The sequence below is a fragment of the Salmo salar genome, chromosome 15 (assembly GCF_965601325.2).
Source record: "Salmo salar chromosome 15, fSalSal1, whole genome shotgun sequence".
Taxonomy (NCBI): Eukaryota; Metazoa; Chordata; class Actinopteri; order Salmoniformes; family Salmonidae; genus Salmo; species Salmo salar.
The window spans coordinates 14,103,959-14,126,368 of record NC_138305.1 but is presented as its reverse complement, the minus strand read 5'-3'; the positions used below and the strand labels follow the sequence as shown (position 1 = coordinate 14,126,368).

The following is a 22,410-nucleotide window of genomic DNA, read 5'->3' as shown; positions in this document are numbered from 1 at the left end:
CAAAGCAGGTGGTAAAAGTATACTAGACATTTCTAGAATAATGAATAATTATGATTCTGTGACAAACTGTGAATTTTTTATTGATTTTTAAATTTTAAATGGCTTTTGGTGAATGTCTGATGAATGTCTGATGAATGTCTGATGAATGTCTGATCTGATGAATGTCTGATGAATGTCTGTTGAATGTCTGTTGAATGTCTGAACGAACTTTACCTCGGTGCTAGCTAGCTAGACCAGCTAGAGATATTACTTAGATAGGCCTATTCCCTGTCTCTGAGTTCCTGAAAAAATGGTTGCTAGCTAGCTAGCTAGTTGGCAAGGTTATAACTATTGCTTTTATGGTGTTTCAGTTGCTGTATGATTTTTAGCCTAATCATATCTATGAGTTAGCTACGTAGTCTCAGTCTGGATACAGACACAGTTACTTTAGGTAGCTATCGCTAGCTAGCTACATATTGATTTGATGTTCATCCAAGTTTAGGCATTCCATTTTGACTCTCCGCTCAAATGTTTTCGTCCCCCAGAGAGTAAAGGCAGCATGACCCTGAGGGTGCTTCTCATACCACCAGTGCACATACCGTCCTTCAGAATGTATTCATACCCCTTGACTAATTTCACATTTTGTTGTGTTGCAGCCTGAATTCCAAATGGATTAAAAAAAAAAAATCTCACCAATCTACACACAATACCCCATAATTACAAAATAAAAACATGTATTTGTTTATTTTTTTTATGAAAAAAATGTTTTGAAAATGAAATACAGAAATAAGCATCTACATAAGTATTCACAGTCCTGAGTCAATACTTTCTGGGTAACTGTAAGAGCTTTCCACACCTGGATTGTACAACATTTACACATTATTACCAAGTCAACATCGGGACTGGGACGATGGTTCCGAGACAGAGTCAAGACCGAGACCAGAAAAATGTGAGTCCAATTCAAGACCATGTTAGTAATTGTGTCAAATCAGCACCATAATAAAAGTAGAAAACGTCCAGTATTTCTATGTTCATATTTCAGAACAACATATGGATTCTGCAGACATTCAGAATGGTGTCATAACATGTCATAACTATGTCATAATGGGTCATAACAGCTGACATAACTTGTCATAACCCTGTCATGACCGATATATTTACCCCTTTCATTTGAAAGTTTGTATCTTAAATCTTTTGTTGTTGTTATAATGAATTCTTTACAGTCATATTTTTTTCATCAATTATGACCATCATGATCATATCCGCCAGATAGGCCCTTATGTCAGTCCTCAGTCACGAAGAGGGTGTCTGGTCCTGCTCCTGAAATCTGCTCCTGCATTCATCCCAGTCATCAGAAACAGAGTATTGGGGTAGGCGCATGTCTGACGTCAACATGTGCGCAATAACAGTGTTAATTTAATCTGGTCAATAAAAAAAATAAAAAAATATTTTAAAAAGCGTTTGACACACTTATGTAGGTGTCATAACCAGACATAAAATAACGCAATATATGTCACAACAGGTCTAAATATGTGTTATGATAGTGTTATGACCATATTATAACAGTTATGACAAGTTATGTCAGCTGTTATGAAATGTTATGACATGGTTATAACTGGACTGTGTCATAACGTCATAATTCTCATTAAAAGCCAGTCTAAGAAGAGGTAGATCTGTTCTATGTGTTATAGATCTGTCATTCCCATTGAAAGCCAGTCTAAGAAGAGGTAGATCTGTTCTATGTGCACTATTTCTATGCTTGCCTGTTCTTAAATGTCTAGGTTTTTTCCATCTTTTACTTTGGGTTTTGTACACCAGCTTCAAACAGCTGAAAATACTATATTTTTGGTTTTCGAAAATATATTTCACAGTGGTTTAGATCGTACAATGATTCTCGACACTATCCTTGCTTGTTTTGTCGTAGAAACTGAAATTAACTATTAGTGTTTTTGCAACCAGGAAATGGCTATTTCTGCATGGTGCACCTTTAAACCAAAGCAAAGGACAGTAGGTAACTAAGATTACGAGAAAGGAAGGAAGCCCATGTTTCAATAGTCAATGAGATATTAATATGTCATGTAAGGAGTGTGGATTCACACAGTTCCTCCATAATCTCTGGCATGCTCACGGTTCATCCATAATCTCTGGCATGCTCACGGTTCCTCCATAATCTCTGGCATGCTCACGGTTCCTCCATAATCTCTGGCATGCTCACGGTTCCTCCATAATCTCTGGCATGCTCACGGTTCATCCATAATCTCTGGCATGCCCACGGTTCCTCCATAATCTCTGGCATGCTCAAGGTTCCTCCATAATCTCTGGCATGCTCACGGTTCCTCCATAATCTCTGGCATGCTCACGGTTCCTCCATAATCTCTGGCATGCTCACGGTTCCTCCATAATCTCTGGCATGCTCACGATTCCTCCATAATCTCTGGCATGCTCACGGTTCCTCCATAATCTCTGGCATGCTCACGGTTCCTCCATAATCTCTGGCATGCTCACGGTTCCTCCATAATCTCTGGCATGCTCACGGTTCCTCCATAATCTCTGGCATGCTCACGGTTCCTCCATAATCTCTGGCATGCTCACAGTTCATCCATAATCTCTGGCATGCTCACGGTTCCTCCATAATCTCTGGCATGCTCACGGTTTCTCCATAATCTCTGGCATGCTCACGGTTCCTCCATAATCTCTGGCATGCTCATGTGAGAGAGGGAACAGCTGGCTCTAGTCTACTTAATATCCTCTCCCCACCCACCCCGACCAGAAACAATTAGCTGGTGAGAAGTCTCCTTTCTCTACCACATAGGTGTCAAACTCATTCCACAGAGGGCAGAGTGTCTGTAGGTTTTTGTTCCTCCCTTGTACTTCATTGATGAATTTAGGTCACTAATTAGTCAGGAACTCCCCAAACCTGGTTGTCCAGGGCTTCATTGAAAGGAAAAAACTAAAATCTGCAGACACTAGGCCCTCCATGGAATGAGTTTGACGCCTCTGCTGTATCATATCTTGAGCACCCCCTCTGCCGGCATGGGCAATAAGCAGACCAGAGCGGCCACGGCCTGAAAAATTAAGGAGTGGGATATCTTGGTTTCTTTACCTTATCTGACTGTAATTCCGATTTTTTTTAACTCCGCTGGTCTCGGCTGGTCTTGGGGAGAAATTACGAGTCCTCATTGTTTGAGACTGAGTCAGAGTCAAGGCCAAGTAAAAACGTATCCAACACCAAGCTAAGTAACCTCAACTCCATGATGTACGATGTATTTGAGCAGCGACTATTGTGTGCGGACTGTAGCTTTGACGTCGGTGGAGTTGAGCAGTGACGAGTGTGGGCGGCCTGTAGCTTTGACGTCGGTGGAGTTGAGCAGTGACGAGTGTGGGCGGCCTGTAGCTTTGACGTCGATGGAGTTGAGCAGTGACGAGTGTGGGCGGCCTGTAGCTTTGACGTCGATGGAGTTGAGCAGTGACGAGTGTGGGCGGCCTGTAGCTTTGACGTCGATGGAGTTGAGCAGTGACTAGTGTGGGCGGCCTGTAGCTTTGACGTCGGTGGAGTTGAGCAGTGACGAGTGTGGGCGGCCTGTAGCTTTGACGTCGGTGGAGTTGAGCAGTGACGAGTGTGGGCGGCCTGTAGCTTCGACGTCGGTGGAGCTGAGGAGTGACGAGTGTGGGCGGCCTGTAGCTTCGACGTCGGTGGAGTTGAGCAGTGACGAGTGTGGGCGGCCTGTAGCTTCGACGTCGATGGAGTTGAGCAGTGACGAGTGTGGGCGGCCTGTAGCTTCGACATCGGTGGAGTTGAGCAGTGACGAGTGTGGGCGGCCTGTAGCTTTGACATCGGTGGAGTTGAGCAGTGACGAGTGTGGGCGGCCTGTAGCTTTGACGTCGGTGGAGTTGAGCAGTGACGAGTGTGGGCGGCCTGTAGCTTCGACGTCGGTGGAGTTGAGCAGTGGCGAGTGTGGGCGGCCTGTAGCTTCGACGTCGGTGGAGTTGAGCAGTGACGAGTGTGGGCGGCCTGTAGCTTCGACGTCGGTGGAGTTGAGCCTTGACGAGTGTGGGCGGCCTGTAGCTTCGACGTCGGTGGAGTTGAGCAGTGACGAGTGTGGGCGGCCTGTAGCTTCGACGTCGATGGAGTTGAGCAGTGACGAGTGTGGGCGGCCTGTAGCTTCGACGTCGGTGGAGTTGAGCAGTGACGAGTGTGGGCGGCCTGTAGCTTCGACGTCGGTGGAGTTGAGCAGTGGCGAGTGTGGGCGGCCTGTAGCTTTGACGTCGATGGAGTTGAGCAGTGGCGAGTGTGGGCGGCCTGTAGCTTCGACGTCGGTGGAGTTGAGCAGTGGCGAGTGTGGGCGGCCTGTAGCTTTGACGTCGGTGGAGTTGAGCAGTGGCGAGTGTGGGCGGCCTGTAGCTTTGACGTCGGTGGAGTTGAGCAGTGATGAGTGTGGGCGGCCTGTAGCTTTGACGTCGGTGGAGTTGAGCAGTGACTAGTGTGGGCGGCCTGTAGCTTCGACGTCGGTGGAGTTGAGCAGTGGCGAGTGTGGGCGGCCTGTAGCTTTGACGTCGGTGGAGTTGAGCAGTGGCGAGTGTGGGCGGCCTGTAGCTTTGACGTCGGTGGAGTTGAGCAGTGATGAGTGTGGGCGGCCTGTAGCTTTGACGTCGGTGGAGTTGAGCAGTGACTAGTGTGGGCGGCCTGTAGCTTTGACATCGGTGGAGTTGAGCAGTGTCGAGTGTGGGCGGCCTGTAGCTTTGACGTCGGTGGAGTTGAGCAGTGGCGAGTGTGGGCGGCCTGTAGCTTTGACGTCGATGGAGTTGAGCAGTGATGAGTGTGGGCGGCCTGTAGCTTTGACGTCGGTGGAGTTGAGCAGTGGCGAGTGTGGGCGGCCTGTAGCTTCGACGTCGGTGGAGTTGAGCAGTGACGAGTGTGGGTGGATGACATATAAATCAGGCCATTGAGGAGAACGATGACACCTTTTCCAATGTGGCATCAATCAACCTTCCAACAATTGCTTGCCTTTTGAAGAGGCAGCAGGTATCTAAGAAAGACATTTACCTGTTGCCTTTTTGAGAAAAACAACAACTGGGTGAAAGAACTGGACTCTATAGGGGACTGAGTGGCGCAGCAGTCTAAGGCACTGCATAGCAGTGCTAGAGGCGTCACTACAGACCCGGGTTCGATCCCGAGCTGTATCACTCATATCTCCCTCACTAGCTTTAAGCACCAGCTCACAGATCACTGCACCTGTACATAGCTCATCCCAATACAGTTATTTTATTTATTTTGCTCCGTTGCACCCCAGTATCTCTACTTGCACACTCATCTTCTGCACATCTATCACTCCAGTGTTAAATTGCTATATTGTAATTATTTAGCCACTATGGCCTATTCATTGGCTTACCTCCCTTATCCTACCTCATTTGCACACACTGTATAATAGACCTTTTCTATTGTACTATTGACAGTATGTTTGTTTATTCCATGTGTAACTCTGTTGTTGTTTGTGTCACACTGCTTTGCTTTATCTTGGCCAGGTCGCAGTTGTAAATGAGAACTTGTTCTCAACTAGCCTACCTGGTTAAATAAAGGTCAAATAAAAAATAAAAATAAATCACATCCGGCTGTGATCGGGAGTCCCATAGGACGGCGTTGTCCGGGTTACGGGAGGGTTTGGCCGGTGTAGGGGTCACTGTAAATAACAATTAGTTCTTTAACTGACTTACCTAGTTAAATAAAGGTTAAATAAAATTGCAAATACTGTTACAATTTGATGCACATGCTACTTCACAATATCATATTGGAACTATACTGTAAAAATAACTAACCAAAATATATTTTTAGAGGGTGATGGAGCTTGATGCTACTTTAGACCATCGTTGATGAAGCAGGCTTCAACCTTGCCAACAGCTAGATGCCGTGGCGGAACCTCTGGACAGCGTTGGGGAAACATGTCCGCAGCTATGTCTGGAGACGGTGTTTTTACGATGTAGGCCATTACTTGGATCCTACAACGCTGCACATTTCGTTGTGTTTCTCAAAGAAATTGAGCAGACCTGTGTGGGACAACGTCAGGTTCTACCATGCAGAGGTGATTCAGACGTGGTTTGGGCCCATCCCCATCCCCGAACCTTTACCTGTCCCCATACTCTCCTTTCCTCAACCTTATTGAGACATTTTATTTCAGCAGGCCATGAATGAGGTATGCGACGACATCAATGCAGCCTAATGTCAAGCTTGGATACGACATGACAAAATATTTTTCCCGCGGTGCATAGACTGCGAGGACTTTCACTCTTGATGTGGATGAAAATGTATGTCCAAATGCTCAAGACAGGCTTGATGCAAATTAATGCGTCCTAAACGTTATATTTTATTTTCATTCATTTCATTTGTTTGATTTAATTTCTTACATTTGATTACTGACAGCACACCTATGTTGCAATTATGTCTGAAAAATTAAATGTTTTTTTGTTGTTGTTGACGCATGATTGTAGAGGATGTCTTCATTGATGACACCTTTGATTACACATTGGATAGATTATGGACATTATAGATTGTCTGTCCATGTTGTTGGGTAATGTAAGTGTATTTCCTAATGTGATTTACAGTACCGCAGCATGTTACTTTCAGCTCTTCTAAGAACGATTTGAAAACGTATCTTGAAACAGCTTTGCTACTGGATTAACAGGTAGTTAAAACGACTACATTGAAAGATATTATGTTGTGTTTTGGCGTTTAAACCAATGTTGTCATTACATTTCACAATAAACGTATATTTTGAATCAATGCATGTGTGGTGATAGATGTTTACAATCCAAATAAATACACAATGACAGGTTTTAGATGGACTGGCTGCGTTACAAGTGTGACCAGTTTGAAGTTTTGTACTAAGAGTTGTGAAAATTTACCACATACTTGTGAAAATAGTACCAAAGCGATTTAAAAAAAAAAAATGTAGGAAAAACTACGTATTTCAGCACCAAAGAAATAGCCCGCATTTACACATGACATTATCCTATTCTTTGTGCTGAAATATTAATTTTATGTGTCGTCGGAGCTCCAGTCCTCCCACACTAATCACAGATCAACTCCATCGCACATCATGGAGTTGAGTTTGGACGGTTATCAAGACCGAAACACTCAATATGTGGTCTGGGGACCAGACGCAGTACAACAACAATGTAATACTGTAAACCATGCAGTGTCTGGACTCAACCCAATGCAGATTAAGGTCTTGCTTACAGAAGTGTGTGTGTGTGTGTGTGTGTGTGTGTACAAATGTAATGTGTGTCTTGATTATTGTTTGTATACTCATATTCTATAATCTTCAGGCTGGAACAAATATGGCTGAAAATCTCCACCAGGCGACACAAACAACCCGGGACTCGAACCCTGCATTCTGATTCTCCGGGACATTCGCCTCTATTCCCCGGCCTTCACCATCGGGAACGGACAGGCTCTGGAGAAAAATACATTCAGGCTCTGGAGAAAAATACATTCAGGCTCTGGAGAAAAATACATTCAGGCTCTGGAGAAAAATACATTCAGGCTCTGGAGAAAAATACATTCAGGCTCTGGAGAAAAATACATTCTGTTCCGTTGATGTTGTCTTACATGGATACTTGTTAGAGGAGTATAGGATAAAGGATTTACTTTTCTTCAGCCCCTTTCCTCAGCTTTAATTGGTAGGGCTGCTGTGATTTTCTAACGGTGCGTTGTGCTTCTAAAGTTTGGGTTTATGTGTGTCCCTTGTTTATCTTTTGCATGAGTTAATTTTGTAGATGAAATTAATATCTGAAAATAAACATTTTGTATTTTATCTACAATTTTCATGATTGGCCATATGTCATTTTAAGAATTTCATAGAATCTAGTAACGTTGTGACTTTGATTGTAATTGTTAGAAGTATTTTTACCTTCATAAAAATAACAGATGATTTAATAGAGAGAAGGTAGAAAAAGAGGGGTTCTAATATCTATGAATACAAAATATGAGGGCAGTAATACTGTATTTTACAAACACATAGCATTCATTACTCATTTAAAAATAAAAAACACAAATACGAAAAAATTGGTGGATATAGCGTTCTGGAAATAAACAATGTGTATTAATGTGTCTCTGTTAGGTCAGACCACCGGTGACATAACCTCTGGGTTGAACACCCGTAACATGCTTTGGCTTGTGAAGTACAATATCACGTCTGTATTCATTTAATTTCTCAAACCAATTAAAAGCCGTATAAACATTATATTAAGCTACACACAATAAAAAAGAAAGCTGATCGCCTTTATGTAGTGACGCTTGCCGTTTTAGAAAGTTAAATAGCTTGAATATCTATGATAAAGAAATTGCCTACAACTTTAAAGAAATAATTACAATAAAAGGCTATTCTTGTTTATTTTAATTTTGAGTCTAATGCAATGCGTTTTGCAATGTTGCCATTGCAGTGTTGTCATTAGCCGCAGTTTACAGCCAATAGCCTAAATGTAGGCTACCCATGTTTAACTAAATTGTCCAAACGTCGGCTCTTTCTCAGGTTTTGTTGTAACTTTATAAAATACAGCAGGTTTGAGATATATTTTTGTAATGATTTTTATACATATATATATATATATATGAATAAAAGTTCATAAATCAAACCTATAGGCTTTATAAAAGCGTATTATGAATGTTATTATTTTGATTATTATTACTATTATCATCATCTTACCCTGCATGTTGGCAGTCTGTTTCGAGGTCCATAGGAGGTCCATTCCTCCAGAACGGGGCGGCAGGCCCTGGTTCCCCTCGCCGGGTCCAGGCACCGTGATGCCGGGCAGAGCTCTCAGAGACTCCGGGATGAGGCTCTCCAGACTCTCGTTGGCCTGCTGTCTGCGAAGCGCCACCTGCGCCGCCATGACCCGCTGCCTCTCGATGATCAGGATGCATTTTTCACAGGTGCAGTCCTTGAAGCGGCAGTATCGCTTGTGGCCCTTCAGCCAGGACAGGACGCCGTGGTTCCGGCACCGAGCGCACTTGGGGGTCCTCTGGAGCGGCGCTCGGGCCTGGGTCACTGGGCCCCCCATGTACAGGTAGGGCGATCCGTAGCCATTCATTTCTCACACCGTTAGTCAGCCAGCCAGCCAGTCAGTCAGTCAGCCAGTCAGTCAAACACACTCTCACTACTTCACCTCCTCAAAGTGATGGAGGCGCCAGGCAGAGTAGAGTTGTCAGATAGAAGGGAGAGATCAAGTCCTGTCGCTGTTCGCTACACGCTGTCCTGTCTGCATGATAGGAGGTGCTGGTTGGATCCACCTCTACCTCTCCTGTCTCCCTGGCAATAAAGACACACGTGCATCAGCCTCCACCTGACACGCACTTATGGAGGCGAGTAACTAAATTCTGTTGCGCATCACTGGCACCCGCTCAACGAATCCTTGGGGAGAGAGAGAGAGGTAGATGTTCCGTGGTTACGCAGACTCTAGCGGGACAATGAATGCCACACACTTAATTAAACGTTTACATTGAACGGTTACTCGTATGGAAGAATGAATTCTAGAGCTCATAAATCAGAAGCCGACGTGCTGAAGGCCTATAGAATAAGCCTTATTTAACCTAAGTGCAATAAAGCGATGCAGCCCAGAAGGCAGTTATGTCAGACTGTTGGGACTAGTAGGCTACAGGGCATTGACAAAACACACAGCAACAGGACTGAGACATTAAGGATTGTCCGCTTGTCTGGGGCAAGTACAAAAAAAAATAGTCGGACAACCAGAATATAGATTGCAGTGGTCCGAATGGAGAAGTTAAAACAAATCACAATATCAAGCAATTACTGCGATCAGAACTGGATCAGGCAGCGGCGTTGCCGCAGCGCACAGCAGGGCAATGCATGGTTGACACTGAGTAAATTGTCTATATTCCTATTCGCTATAATCTATTTCAATTAATATGTTATATTTACACAAAGCAAGAGAATGATGTAGACAGAGCTTAAAGCCTCAACAAAGCAGCGCAAAATATCTCAGCAAGTTTTAAGTTGTTTTTAAATAACCCCAAAACATGGGAGACGTAAGGTAATAATGAGAGATAGAAGAAACAACAGCAAAATATAAAAATCAGATGATACATTGGAACGAACCTAACAGTTGAGCAAAGCATTATAAGACAGAAATGATTCATGCGAGGCTAGAACAAATCCTTGCCATAGCGAACCAAACGACCAAAAGCCTCATCCTACTAACTGAAATATCATAAAAGCAATAAGAGAAGTTAAAGTTATAATGAGTATTTTCTAAAAATGTTCAAATAAAGTGTTTAATGTCTTAATGTTTGCAGCTTTTAAATGGGAATAATTCTGAAAGTCGGAGTCCATGCCATTCTTCATTCACAGATTTATTTTGAATGACAAATATTTTAGGCCACAACACGTGAAATGGAGCAAACAGTACCAAGATGGGAAAATCTAATGAGGAGTCAGAAGAAAACTGAGTCTACAGCGGAGGAAAGCTGAGGAAAGAAATGCGAAGTTGGCCTCGGGCTATTTCGATAGTATTCCAGAAATGTGCAACCTACCTACAGCACATACATATATAGTAGCCTGGGCCTAATAAGAGAGGAGGAAAACATGGGATCAGTTTATAGTGATTCAGTTCTGAGGACTGGAGAGTTGCTCTGCAGCCCATGATGATTTACAACCCATCACAAGACGCACAGCCAGCGAAGCTCGTTAACTGTCAATCGCTCCATCTGCACGCTTCGCCACACACAGACGCACAGATAGACCTAGCCTACTACAGATAGACCTAGCCTACTACACATCTATTTAGATCCACAGATAGCCAGATAGGCCTTGGCTACTACAGATAGCCAGATAGGCCTATACTACTACAGATAGACCTATACTACTACAGATAGCCAGATAGGCCTTGGCTACCACAGATAGCCAGATAGACCTATACTACTACAGATAGCCAGATAAACCTATTCTACCACAGATAGCCAGATAGGCCTTGGCTACTACAGATAGACCTAGCCTACTACAGATAGACCTATACTACTACAGATAGCCAGATAGGCCTATACTACTACAGATAGCCAGATAGGCCTATACTACTACAGATAGCCAGATAGGCCTATACTACTACAGATAGCCAGATAGGCCTATACTACTACAGATAGCCAGATAGGCCTATACTACTACAGATAGCCAGATAGACCTATACTACTACAGATAGACCTATACTACTACAGATAGCCAGATAGACCTATACTACTACATATAGCCAGATAGGCCTTGGCTACTACAGATAGCCAGATAGGCCTATACTACTACAGATAGCCAGATAGGCCTATACTACTACAGATAGCCAGACAGGCCTATACTACTACAGATAGCCAGATAGGCCTATACTACTACAGATAGCCAGACAGGCCTATACTACTACAGATAGCCAGATAGACCTATACTACTACAGATAGCCAGATAGGCCTATACTACTACAGATAGCCAGATAGGCCTATACTACTACAGATAGCCAGATAGGCCTTGGCTACTACAGATAGCCAGATAGACCTTGGCTACCACAGATAGCCAGATAGACCTATACTACTACAGATAGCCAGAGAGACCTATACTACTACAGATAGACAGATAGGCCTATACTACTACAGATAGCCAGATAGACCTATACTACTACAGATAGCCAGATAGACCTTGGCTACCACAGATAGCCAGATAGACCTATACTACTACAGATAGCCAGATAGACCTATACTACTACAGATAGCCAGATAGGCCTATACTACTACAGATAGCCAGATAGATCTATACTACTACAGATAGACAGATAGGCCTATACTACTACAGATAGCCAGATAGGCCTATACTACTACAGATAGCCAGATAGACCTATACTACTACAGATAGACCTATACTACTACAGATAGCCAGATAGACCTATACTACTACATATAGCCAGATAGGCCTTGGCTACTACAGATAGCCAGATAGGCCTATACTACTACAGATAGCCAGATAGGCCTATACTACTACAGATAGCCAGACAGGCCTATACTACTACAGATAGCCAGATAGGCCTATACTACTACAGATAGCCAGACAGGCCTATACTACTACAGATAGCCAGATAGACCAATACTACTACAGATAGCCAGATAGGCCTATACTACTACAGATAGCCAGATAGGCCTTGGCTACTACAGATAGCCAGAGAGACCTATACTACTACAGATAGACAGATAGGCCTATACTACTACAGATAGCCAGATAGACCTATACTACTACAGATAGCCAGATAGACCTTGGCTACCACAGATAGCCAGATAGACCTATACTACTACAGATAGCCAGATAGACCTATACTACTACAGATAGCCAGATAGACCTATACTACTACAGATAGCCAGATAGATCTATACTACTACAGATAGACAGATAGGCCTATACTACTACAGATAGCCAGATAGGCCTATACTACTACAGATAGCCAGATAGACCTATACTACTACAGATAGCCAGATAGACCTATACTACTACAGATAGCCAGATAGGCCTATACTACTACAGATAGCCAGATAGATCTATACTACTACAGATAGACAGATAGGCCTATACTACTACAGATAGCCAGATAGGCCTATACTACTACAGATAGCCAGATAGACCTATACTACTACAGATAGCCAGATAGACCTATACTACTACAGATAGCCAGATAGGCCTATACTACTACAGTTAGCCAGATAGGCCTATACTACTACAGATAGCCAGATAGGCCTTGGCTACTACAGATAGCCAGATAGGCCTTGGCTACTACAGATAGCCAGATAGGCCTTGGTTACTACAGATAGCCAGATAGGCCTATACTACTACAGATAGCCAGATAGACCTATACTACTACAGATAGCCAGATAGGCCTATACTACTACAGATAGCCAGATAGGCCTATACTACTACAGATAGCCAGATAGGCCTATACTACTACAGATAGCCAGATAGGCCTTGGCTACTACAGATAGCCAGATAGGCCTTGGCTACTACAGATAGCCAGATAGACCTATACTACTACAGATAGCCAGATAGGCCTTGGCTACTACAGATAGCCAGATAGGCCTTGGCTACTACAGATAGCCAGATAGACCTATACTACTACAGATAGCCAGATAGGCCTATACTACTACAGATAGACCTATACTACTACAGATAGCCAGATAGACCTATACTACTACAGATAGCCAGATAGACCTATACTACTACAGATAGCCAGATAGGCCTATACTACTACAGATAGACCTATACTACTACAGATAGCCAGATATACCTATACTACTACAGATAGCCAGATAGGCCTATACTACTACAGATAGCCAGATAGGCCTATACTACTACAGATAGCCAGATAGACCTATACTACTACAGATAGCCAGATAGACCTATACTACTACAGATAGCCAGATAGACCTATACTACTACAGATAGCCAGACAGGCCTATACTACTACAGATAGCCAGATAGGCCTATACTACTACAGATAGCCAGACAGGCCTATACTACTACAGATAGCCAGATAGACCTATACTACTACAGATAGCCAGATAGGCCTATACTACTACAGATAGCCAGATAGGCCTTGGCTACTACAGATAGCCAGAGAGACCTATACTACTACAGATAGACAGATAGGCCTATACTACTACAGATAGCCAGATAGACCTATACTACTACAGATAGCCAGATAGACCTTGGCTACCACAGATAGCCAGATAGACCTATACTACTACAGATAGCCAGATAGACCTATACTACTACAGATAGCCAGATAGGCCTATACTACTACAGATAGCCAGATAGATCTATACTACTACAGATAGACAGATAGGCCTATACTACTACAGATAGCCAGATAGGCCTATACTACTACAGATAGCCAGATAGACCTATACTACTACAGATAGCCAGATAGACCTATACTACTACAGATAGCCAGATAGGCCTATACTACTACAGATAGCCAGATAGGCCTATACTACTACAGATAGCCAGATAGGCCTTGGCTACTACAGATAGCCAGATAGGCCTTGGCTACTACAGATAGCCAGATAGGCCTTGGTTACTACAGATAGCCAGATAGGCCTATACTACTACAGATAGCCAGATAGACCTATACTACTACAGATAGCCAGATAGGCCTATACTACTACAGATAGCCAGATAGGCCTATACTACTACAGATAGCCAGATAGGCCTATACTACTACAGATAGCCAGATAGGCCTTGGCTACTACAGATAGCCAGATAGGCCTTGGCTACTACAGATAGCCAGATAGACCTATACTACTACAGATAGCCAGATAGGCCTTGGCTACTACAGATAGCCAGATAGGCCTTGGCTACTACAGATAGCCAGATAGACCTATACTACTACAGATAGCCAGATAGGCCTATACTACTACAGATAGACCTATACTACTACAGATAGCCAGATAGACCTATACTACTACAGATAGCCAGATAGACCTATACTACTACAGATAGCCAGATAGGCCTATACTACTACAGATAGACCTATACTACTACAGATAGCCAGATATACCTATACTACTACAGATAGCCAGATAGGCCTATACTACTACAGATAGCCAGATAGGCCTTGGCTACTACAGATAGCCAGATAGGCCTTGGCTACTACAGATAGCCAGATAGACCTATACTACTACTGATAGCCAGATAGGCCTTGGCTACTACAGATAGCCAGATAGGCCTTGGCTACTACAGATAGCCAGATAGACCTATACTACTACAGATAGCCAGATAGGCCTATACTACTACAGATAGACCTATACTACTACAGATAGCCAGATAGACCTATACTACTACAGATAGCCAGATAGACCTATACTACTACAGATAGCCAGATAGGCCTATACTACTACAGATAGACCTATACTACTACAGATAGCCAGATATACCTATACTACTACAGATAGCCAGATAGACCTATACTACTACAGATAGACAGATAGACCTATACTACTACAGATAGCCAGATAGGCCTTGGCTTCTACAGATAGACCTAGCCTACTACAGATAGACCTAGCCTACTACAGATAGACCTAGCCTACTACAGATAGACCTAGCCTACTACACATCTATTTAGATCCACAGCTCCACCAGAGTGGAATTAGGCTCTTCGAAAATATTTGTCTCCAGTAAATATATTTAGTCAATGTCATGATTGCTCTCATCCCTCCCGTGGCAGGCCAGCCAAATGCATCATAACATTTTATTTAGGAAGGCCGTTAATTAAAGGCCGATAGCATCGTCTATGGGCAAGCGCATAAAATGATTTCATATCCATCCTATGTACTTCCCTCATTTTCAGTCACCTTTTTGGCAATGGTGTTAGGAACCTTTTTTTTGTGGGGACAAGTGGCTTCAGCTTTAGGACAAGTAAAAAAATCAGTCCTACTTATCTGATGGACAAGAGGCAAACAAAGTTAATGTCAAGCCCTGAGCAACATTGGCTGTATGAAATTACCACAGTGACTATGAAACAATTTGACTCCAAACATCCAAATCGGGTTATATAAATAGTTTTAGAGGCGTTGAAGCTCACGGAGCAACAAGGATTAAAAGCCTATACTCAGGTGTATATGGTATTGAATTGAAAGTAGGACCTACACTAAGCCATAAAAGGAATTGGCTCTAATCTCTCAAATTCATATAGCCCTGTCTCTGCATGGCTATTTGGTTATTTCACCGGTTTCTATTTGGCACTATTTACGTAATGAAATTCTGAGCAGTAATTTTCATCATTATATTTAATTAATTCACACCAAATATAATAGTTCTACACCCGTTCGTTCTCACCATTAAACACAATCTAGTGCTATACGGACTTAATGATGTAGGGTATTAAAACCCCTCTGTTGATCTGATGTCCCCCCCTGGCCTCGGCTTATAGCGGCAGGCCATAGAAACACAACACCGGACACCCCCGTGTCACATTTCTGGCCCTAAAAAGGTTTATTCAAGCAAATAATGGGATCCGAGGCACGCGGCTCTGAGAACCGAGGACCGGGTAAACTCACCGCATGGACCCTGTCTCGAGGGCTATTAAGCTTTTAATTAGACCGAGCAGAGCAGAGGGAACGGGAGCTCAAGGTGACGGATAGAACGGCGCGCAGGGCCGCGGTCTGAACTGGAGACGTAGTGGGAGGGGAGATAGGCTGCGAATATGGATGGTTAGTCATGGTTAGTAGAGTGTAAAAATGCACAATATTTTTTTTTTTATATATATATAAATATATCTGCTCCCCATCTAAATGTAAAAAGGCAATTGACATGAACCTTTATTAACGAATATACTTTAATAGTCATTGACATAAAGGTGTGGATTTCAACGCTCAAAAAAGTCCTATATTAACAGGCCTGTTATTGAAAATAATTGTTTCTATTGGGACAAATTTTGAGTTTGGATTTTTTTTATTTTTTATTTCAGAAAGACGTTAGAGGGGAAACTGAGGAGGGAAACATAAAACAATTTACTGATTCAACTCTTAATTAAGATGAACATAGTTAAAATGCTAAATAAGGGTGAGTTTTGTTGGAATTAACATGCAGTCCAGCCCAACACAGTTCATTATGTCAAGACGAAATATTTTGCTGTGCAAAAAAACGTCATTATATTAAATTCACAACACAATTCCAATTTGAACAGAATAATGCAAACAGGCCTACAAACCCGAATTTCCCTTTAAAATGTGATTTGTTTTGGTTTGAATGTGATTTGTTATGTCAGGAAAATCCGTAACCTACAGTGAAACCCTAGCACGGGAAATTGTAAATATAAGTGCAGCATTTTTAAGTTATAAGTTACTTTGAGTTATTTGTAATCATATCAATAAGGAAATCTAGTTGATTTACCAAAAATTGCAAAATATTAAGCCTACATTGTAATGTATAAATTCATACAATTTAACATTTTAAGAAACGGATGAAATAGAACATTTATTTAGACTGCTGGGCTGCTGGGTTGTAGGCCCTGTCACACAGACAATGAGGGCTGTAGGCCTGTAGGGCTGTAGAGCTGTAGACCTGTAGGGCTGTAGTGGTGCTGGGATGTAAGCCTGCTGGGCTGCTGGGCTGTAGGACTGCTGGGCTGTAAGCCTGCTGGGCTGCTGGGCTGTAGGGCTACTGGGATGCTGGGCTGTAGGGCTGCTGGGCTGTAAGCCTGCTGGGCTGCTGGGCTGTAGGCCTGCTGGGCTGCTGGTCTGTAGGACTGTAGGGGTGCTGGGATGCTGGGCTGTAAGCCTGCTGGGCTGCTGGGCTGTAGGACTGCTGGGCTGCTGGGCTGTAGGGCTGTAGGACCTGCTGGGCTGTAGGGCTGCTGGGATGCTGGGCTGTAGGGTTGCTGGGCTGTAGGACCTGCTGAGCTGTAGGCCTGCTGGGCTGCTGGGCTGTAGGGCTGCTGGGATGCTGGGCTGTAGGGCTGCTGGGCTGTAGGGCTGTAGGACCTGCTGGGCTGTAGGCCTGCTGGGCTGCTGGGCTGTAAGCCTGCTGGGATGCTGGGCTGTAGGCTTGCTGGGCTGTAGGACCTGCTGGGCTGTAGGCCTGCTGGGCTGCTGGGCTGTAAGCCTGCTGGGATGCTGGGCTGTAGGCTTGCTGGGCTGTAGGACCTGCTGGGCTGTAGGCCTGCTGGGCTGCTGGGCTGTAGGCCTGCTGGGCTGTAGGCCTGCTGGGATGCTGGGCTGTAGGCCTGCTGGGCTGTAGGGCTGCTGGGATGCTGGGCTGTAGGGCAGCTGGGCTGTAGGGCTGCTGGGATGCTGGGCTGTAGGGCTGCTGGGCTGTAGGGCTGTAGGACCTGCTGGGCTGTAGGCCTGCTGGGCTGCTGGGCTGTAAGCCTGCTGGGATGCTGGGCGGTAGGCTTGCTGGGCTGTAGGACATGCTGGGCTGTAGACCTGCTGGGCTGCTGGGCTGTAGGTCTGCTGGGCTGTAGGCCTGCTGGGCTGTAGGACTGCTGGGCTGTAGTCTTGCTGGGCTGCTGGGCTGTAGGACTGCTGGGCTGTAGGACTGCTGGGCTTCTAGGACTGTGGGCTGCTGGTCTGTAGTCCTGCTGGGCTGCTGGGCTGTATGCCTGCTGGGCTGATGGACTGTAGTCCTGCTGGGCTGATGGACTGCTTGCCTGCTGGGCTGTAGGCCTGCTGGGCTGCTGGGCTGTAGACCTGCTGGGCTGCTGGGATGCTGGGCTGTAGGCCTGCTGGGCTGTAGGCCTGCTGGGCTGCTGGGCTGCTGGGCTGTAGGCCTGCTGGGCTGCTGGTCTGTAGGACTGTAGGGGTGCTGGGATGCTGGGCTGTAAGCCTGCTGGGCTGCTGGGCTGTAGGACTGCTGGGCTGCTGGGCTGTAGGGCTGTAGGACCTGCTGGGCTGTAGGGCTGCTGGGATGCTGGGCTGTAGGGCTGCTGGGCTGTAGGACCTGCTGAGCTGTAGGCCTGCTGGGCTGCTGGGCTGTAGGGCTGCTGGGATGCTGGGCTGTAGGGCTGCTGGGCTGTAGGGCTGTAGGACCTCCTGGGCTGTAGGCCTGCTGGGCTGCTGGACTGTAAGCCTGCTGGGATGCTGGGCTGTAGGCTTGCTGGGCTGTAGGACCTGCTGGGCTGTAGGCCTGCTGGGCTGCTGGGCTGTAAGCCTGCTGGGATGCTGGGCTGTAGGCTTGCTGGGCTGTAGGACCTGCTGGGCTGTAGGCCTGCTGGGCTGCTGGGCTGTAGGCCTGCTGGGCTGTAGGCCTGCTGGGATGCTGGGCTGTAGGCCTGCTGGGCTGTAGGGCTGCTGGGATGCTGGGCTGTAGGGCTGCTGGGCTGTAGGGCTGCTGGGATGCTGGGCTGTAGGGCTGCTGGGCTGTAGGGCTGTAGGACCTGCTGGGCTGTAGGCCTGCTGGGCTGCTGGGCTGTAAGCCTGCTGTGATGCTGGGCGGTGGGCTTGCTGGGCTGTAGGACATGCTGGGCTGTAGACCTGCTGGGCTGCTGGGCTGTAGGTCTGCTGGGCTGTAGGCCTGCTGGGCTGTAGGACTGCTGGGCTGTAGTCTTGCTGGGCTGCTGGGCTGTAGGACTGCTGGGCTGTAGGACTGCTGGGCTTCTAGGACTGCTGGGCTGCTGGTCTGTAGTCCTGCTGGGCTGCTGGGCTGTATGCCTGCTGGGCTGATGGACTGTAGTCCTGCTGGGCTGATGGACTGCTTGCCTGCTGGGCTGTAGGCCTGCTGGGCTGCTGGGCTGTAGACCTGCTGGGCTGCTGGGATGCTGGGCTGTAGGCCTGCTGGGCTGTAGGCCTGCTGGGCTGCTGGGCTGCTGGTCTGTAGTCCTGCTGGGCTGCTGGGCTGTAGACCTGCTGGGCTGCTGGGCTGTAGGCCTGCTGGGCTGTAGGCCTGCTGGGCTGCTGGTCTGTAGTCCTGCTGGGCTGCTGGGCTGCTGGCCCTTTCACACAGAAGCTGATCTTGTGGCTGCAAATGGGAGGCGACAGAGGAGATAGCTGGCTGTTCCATTCACCCTATGGCCCCCCTCCCTCCCTGTCACTGCACTCCTCCCACCCTACAGTCACAATTGAGTTAATGTAGCCACAAATGGAGATAGAGTCACAACCAATGAATTAAATAGTAATATGTATTTCTATGGTCACCACCCACTCTATAGTCTAAGACTGAATATAGACTGGACCCAGTCACAGCATGTCTGTTAAAAGAGACTGAATACAGATCGATTTTACAAGTCTTATTTAATTGTGTGGATTTCAACGCTCAAAAAAGTCCTATATTAACAGGCCTGTTATTGAAAATAATTGTTTCTATTGGGACAAATTTTGAGTTGGGATTTTAATTTTTTTTTAATTTCAGAAAGACGTTGGAGGGGAAACTGAGGGGGGAAACATAAAACAATTTACTGATTCAACTCTTAATTAAGATGAACATAGTTAAAATGCTAAATAAGGGTGAGTTTTGTTGGAATTAACATGCAGTCCAGCCCAACACAGTTCATTATGTCAAGACGAAATATTTTGCTGTGCAAAAAAACGTCATTATATTAAATTCACAACACAATTCCAATTTGAACAGAATAATGCAAACAGGCCTACAAACCCGAATTTCCCTTTAAAATGTGATTTGTTTTGCTTTGAATGTGATTTGTTATGTCAGGAAAATCCGTAACCTACAGTGAAACCCTAGCACGGGAAATTGTAAATATAAGTGCAGCATTTTTAAGTTATAAGTTACTTTGAGTTATTTGTAATCATATCAATAAGGAAATCTAGTTGATTTACCAAAAATTGCAAAATATTAAGCCTACATTGTAATGTATAAATTCATACAATTTAACATTTTAAGAAACGGATGAAATAGAACATTTATTTAGACTGCTGGGCTGCTGGGTTGTAGGCCCTGTCACACAGACAATGAGGGCTGTAGGCCTGTAGGGCTGTAGAGCTGTAGAGCTGTAGGACTGTAGGGGTGCTGGGATGTAAGCCTGCTGGGCTGCTGGGCTGTAGGACTGCTGGGCTGTAAGCCTGCTGGGCTGCTGGGCTGTAGGCCTGCTGGGCTGCTGGGCTGTAGGGCTGCTGGGATGCTGGGCTGTAGGGCTGCTGGGATGCTGGGCTGTAGGGCTGCTGGGCTGTAAGCCTGCTGGGCTGCTGGGCTGTAGGCCTGCTGGGCTGCTGGTCTGTAGGACTGTAGGGGTGCTGGGATGCTGGGCTGTAAGCCTGCTGGGCTGCTGGGCTGTAGGACTGTAGGACCTGCTGGGCTGTAGGGCTGCTGGGATGCTGGGCTGTAGGGCTGCTGGGCTGTAGGACCTGCTGAGCTGTAGGCCTGCTGGGCTGCTGGGCTGTAGGCCTGCTGGGCTGTAGGCCTGCTGGGCTGCTGGGCTGTAGGGCTGCTGGGATGCTGGGCTGTAGGGCTGCTGGGCTGTAGGGCTGTAGGACCTGCTGGGCTGTAGGCCTGCTGGGCTGCTGGGCTGTAAGCCTGCTGGGATGCTGGGCTGTAGGCTTGCTGGGCTGTAGGACCTGCTGGGCTGTAGGCCTGCTGGGCTGCTGGGCTGTAAGCCTGCTGGGATGCTGGGTTGTAGGCTTGCTGGGCTGTAGGACCTGCTGGGCTGTAGGCCTGCTGGGCTGCTGGGCTGTAGGCCTGCTGGGCTGTAGGCCTGCTGGGATGCTGGGCTGTAGGCCTGCTGGGCTGTAGGGCTGCTGGGATGCTGGGCTGTAGGGCTGCTGGGCTGTAGGGCTGCTGGGATGCTGGGCTGTAGGGCTGCTGGGCTGTAGGGCTGTAGGACCTGCTGGGCTGTAGGCCTGCTGGGCTGCTGGGCTGTAAGCCTGCTGGGATGCTGGGCTGTAGGCTTGCTGGGCTGTAGGACCTGCTGGGCTGTAGGCCTGCTGGGCTGCTGGGCTGTAGGTCTGCTGGGCTGTAGGCCTGCTGGGCTGTAGGACTGCTGGGCTGCTGGGCTGTAGGACTGCTGGGCTGTAGTCTTGCTGGGCTGCTGGGCTGTAGGACTGCTGGGCTGTAGGACTGCTGGGCTTCTAGGACTGCTGGGCTGCTGGTCTGTAGTCCTGCTGGGCTGCTGGGCTGTATGTCTGCTGGGCTGATGGACTGTAGTCCTGCTGGGCTGATGGACTGCTTGCCTGCTGGGCTGTAGGCCTGCTGGGCTTCTAGGACTGCTGGGCTGCTGGGCTGTAGTCCTGCTGGGCTGATGGACTGCTTGCCTGCTGGGCTGCTGAGCTGTAGACCTGCTGGGCTGCTGGGCTGTAGACCTGCTGGGCTGTCGGCCTGCTGGGCTGTAGAACTGCTGGGCTGCTGGTCTGTAGTCCTGCTGGGCTGCTGGGCTGTAGGCCTGCTGGGCTGCTGGGCTGTAGACCTGCTGGGCTGCTGGGTTGCTGGGCTGTAGGCCTGCTGGCTTGTAGGCCTGCTGGGCTGCTGGTCTGTAGTCCTGCTGGGCTGCTGGGCTGTAGACCTGCTGGGCTGCTGGGCTGTAGGCCTGCTGGGCTGTAGGCCTGCTGGGCTGCTGGTCTGTAGTCCTGCTGGGCTGCTGGGCTGCTGGGCTGCTGGCCCTTTCACACAGAAGCTGATCTTGTGGCTGCAAATGGGAGGCGGTAGAGGAGATAGCTGGCTGTTCCATTCACCCTTTGGCCTCCCTCCCTCCCTGTCACTGCACTCCTCCCACCCTACAGTCACAATTGAGTTAATGTAGCCACAAATGGAGATAGAGTCACAACTAATGAATTAAATAGTAATATGTATTTCTATGGTCACCACCCACTCTATAGTCCAAGACTGAATATAGACTGGACCCAGTCACAGCATGTCTGTTAAAAGAGACTGAATACAGATCCCTACCTGACCAGTCCACCCCCACTGAATACCTCTGCCTGAAGCCTGTCACTGTGGACCCTGGACTGTGCTCTGGGAGCTC

At 46.6% G+C, this 22,410-nt stretch overlaps 1 protein-coding gene across 1 annotated transcript in view; it reads right to left on the bottom strand.

The window, feature by feature from the left end:
* The window catches only part of dmrt3a (doublesex and mab-3 related transcription factor 3a), a 31,649-nt gene extending 22,115 nt beyond the window's left edge, over positions 1–9,534 (bottom strand). The window contains exon 1 of the mRNA XM_014143609.3: positions 8,679–9,534. Coding sequence (XP_013999084.3) covers positions 8,679–9,063 — 385 coding nt within the window. The 5' untranslated portion in view covers positions 9,064–9,534. The remainder of the gene's footprint in view (positions 1–8,678) is intronic.
* Positions 9,535–22,410: the final 12,876 nt, after the last annotated feature.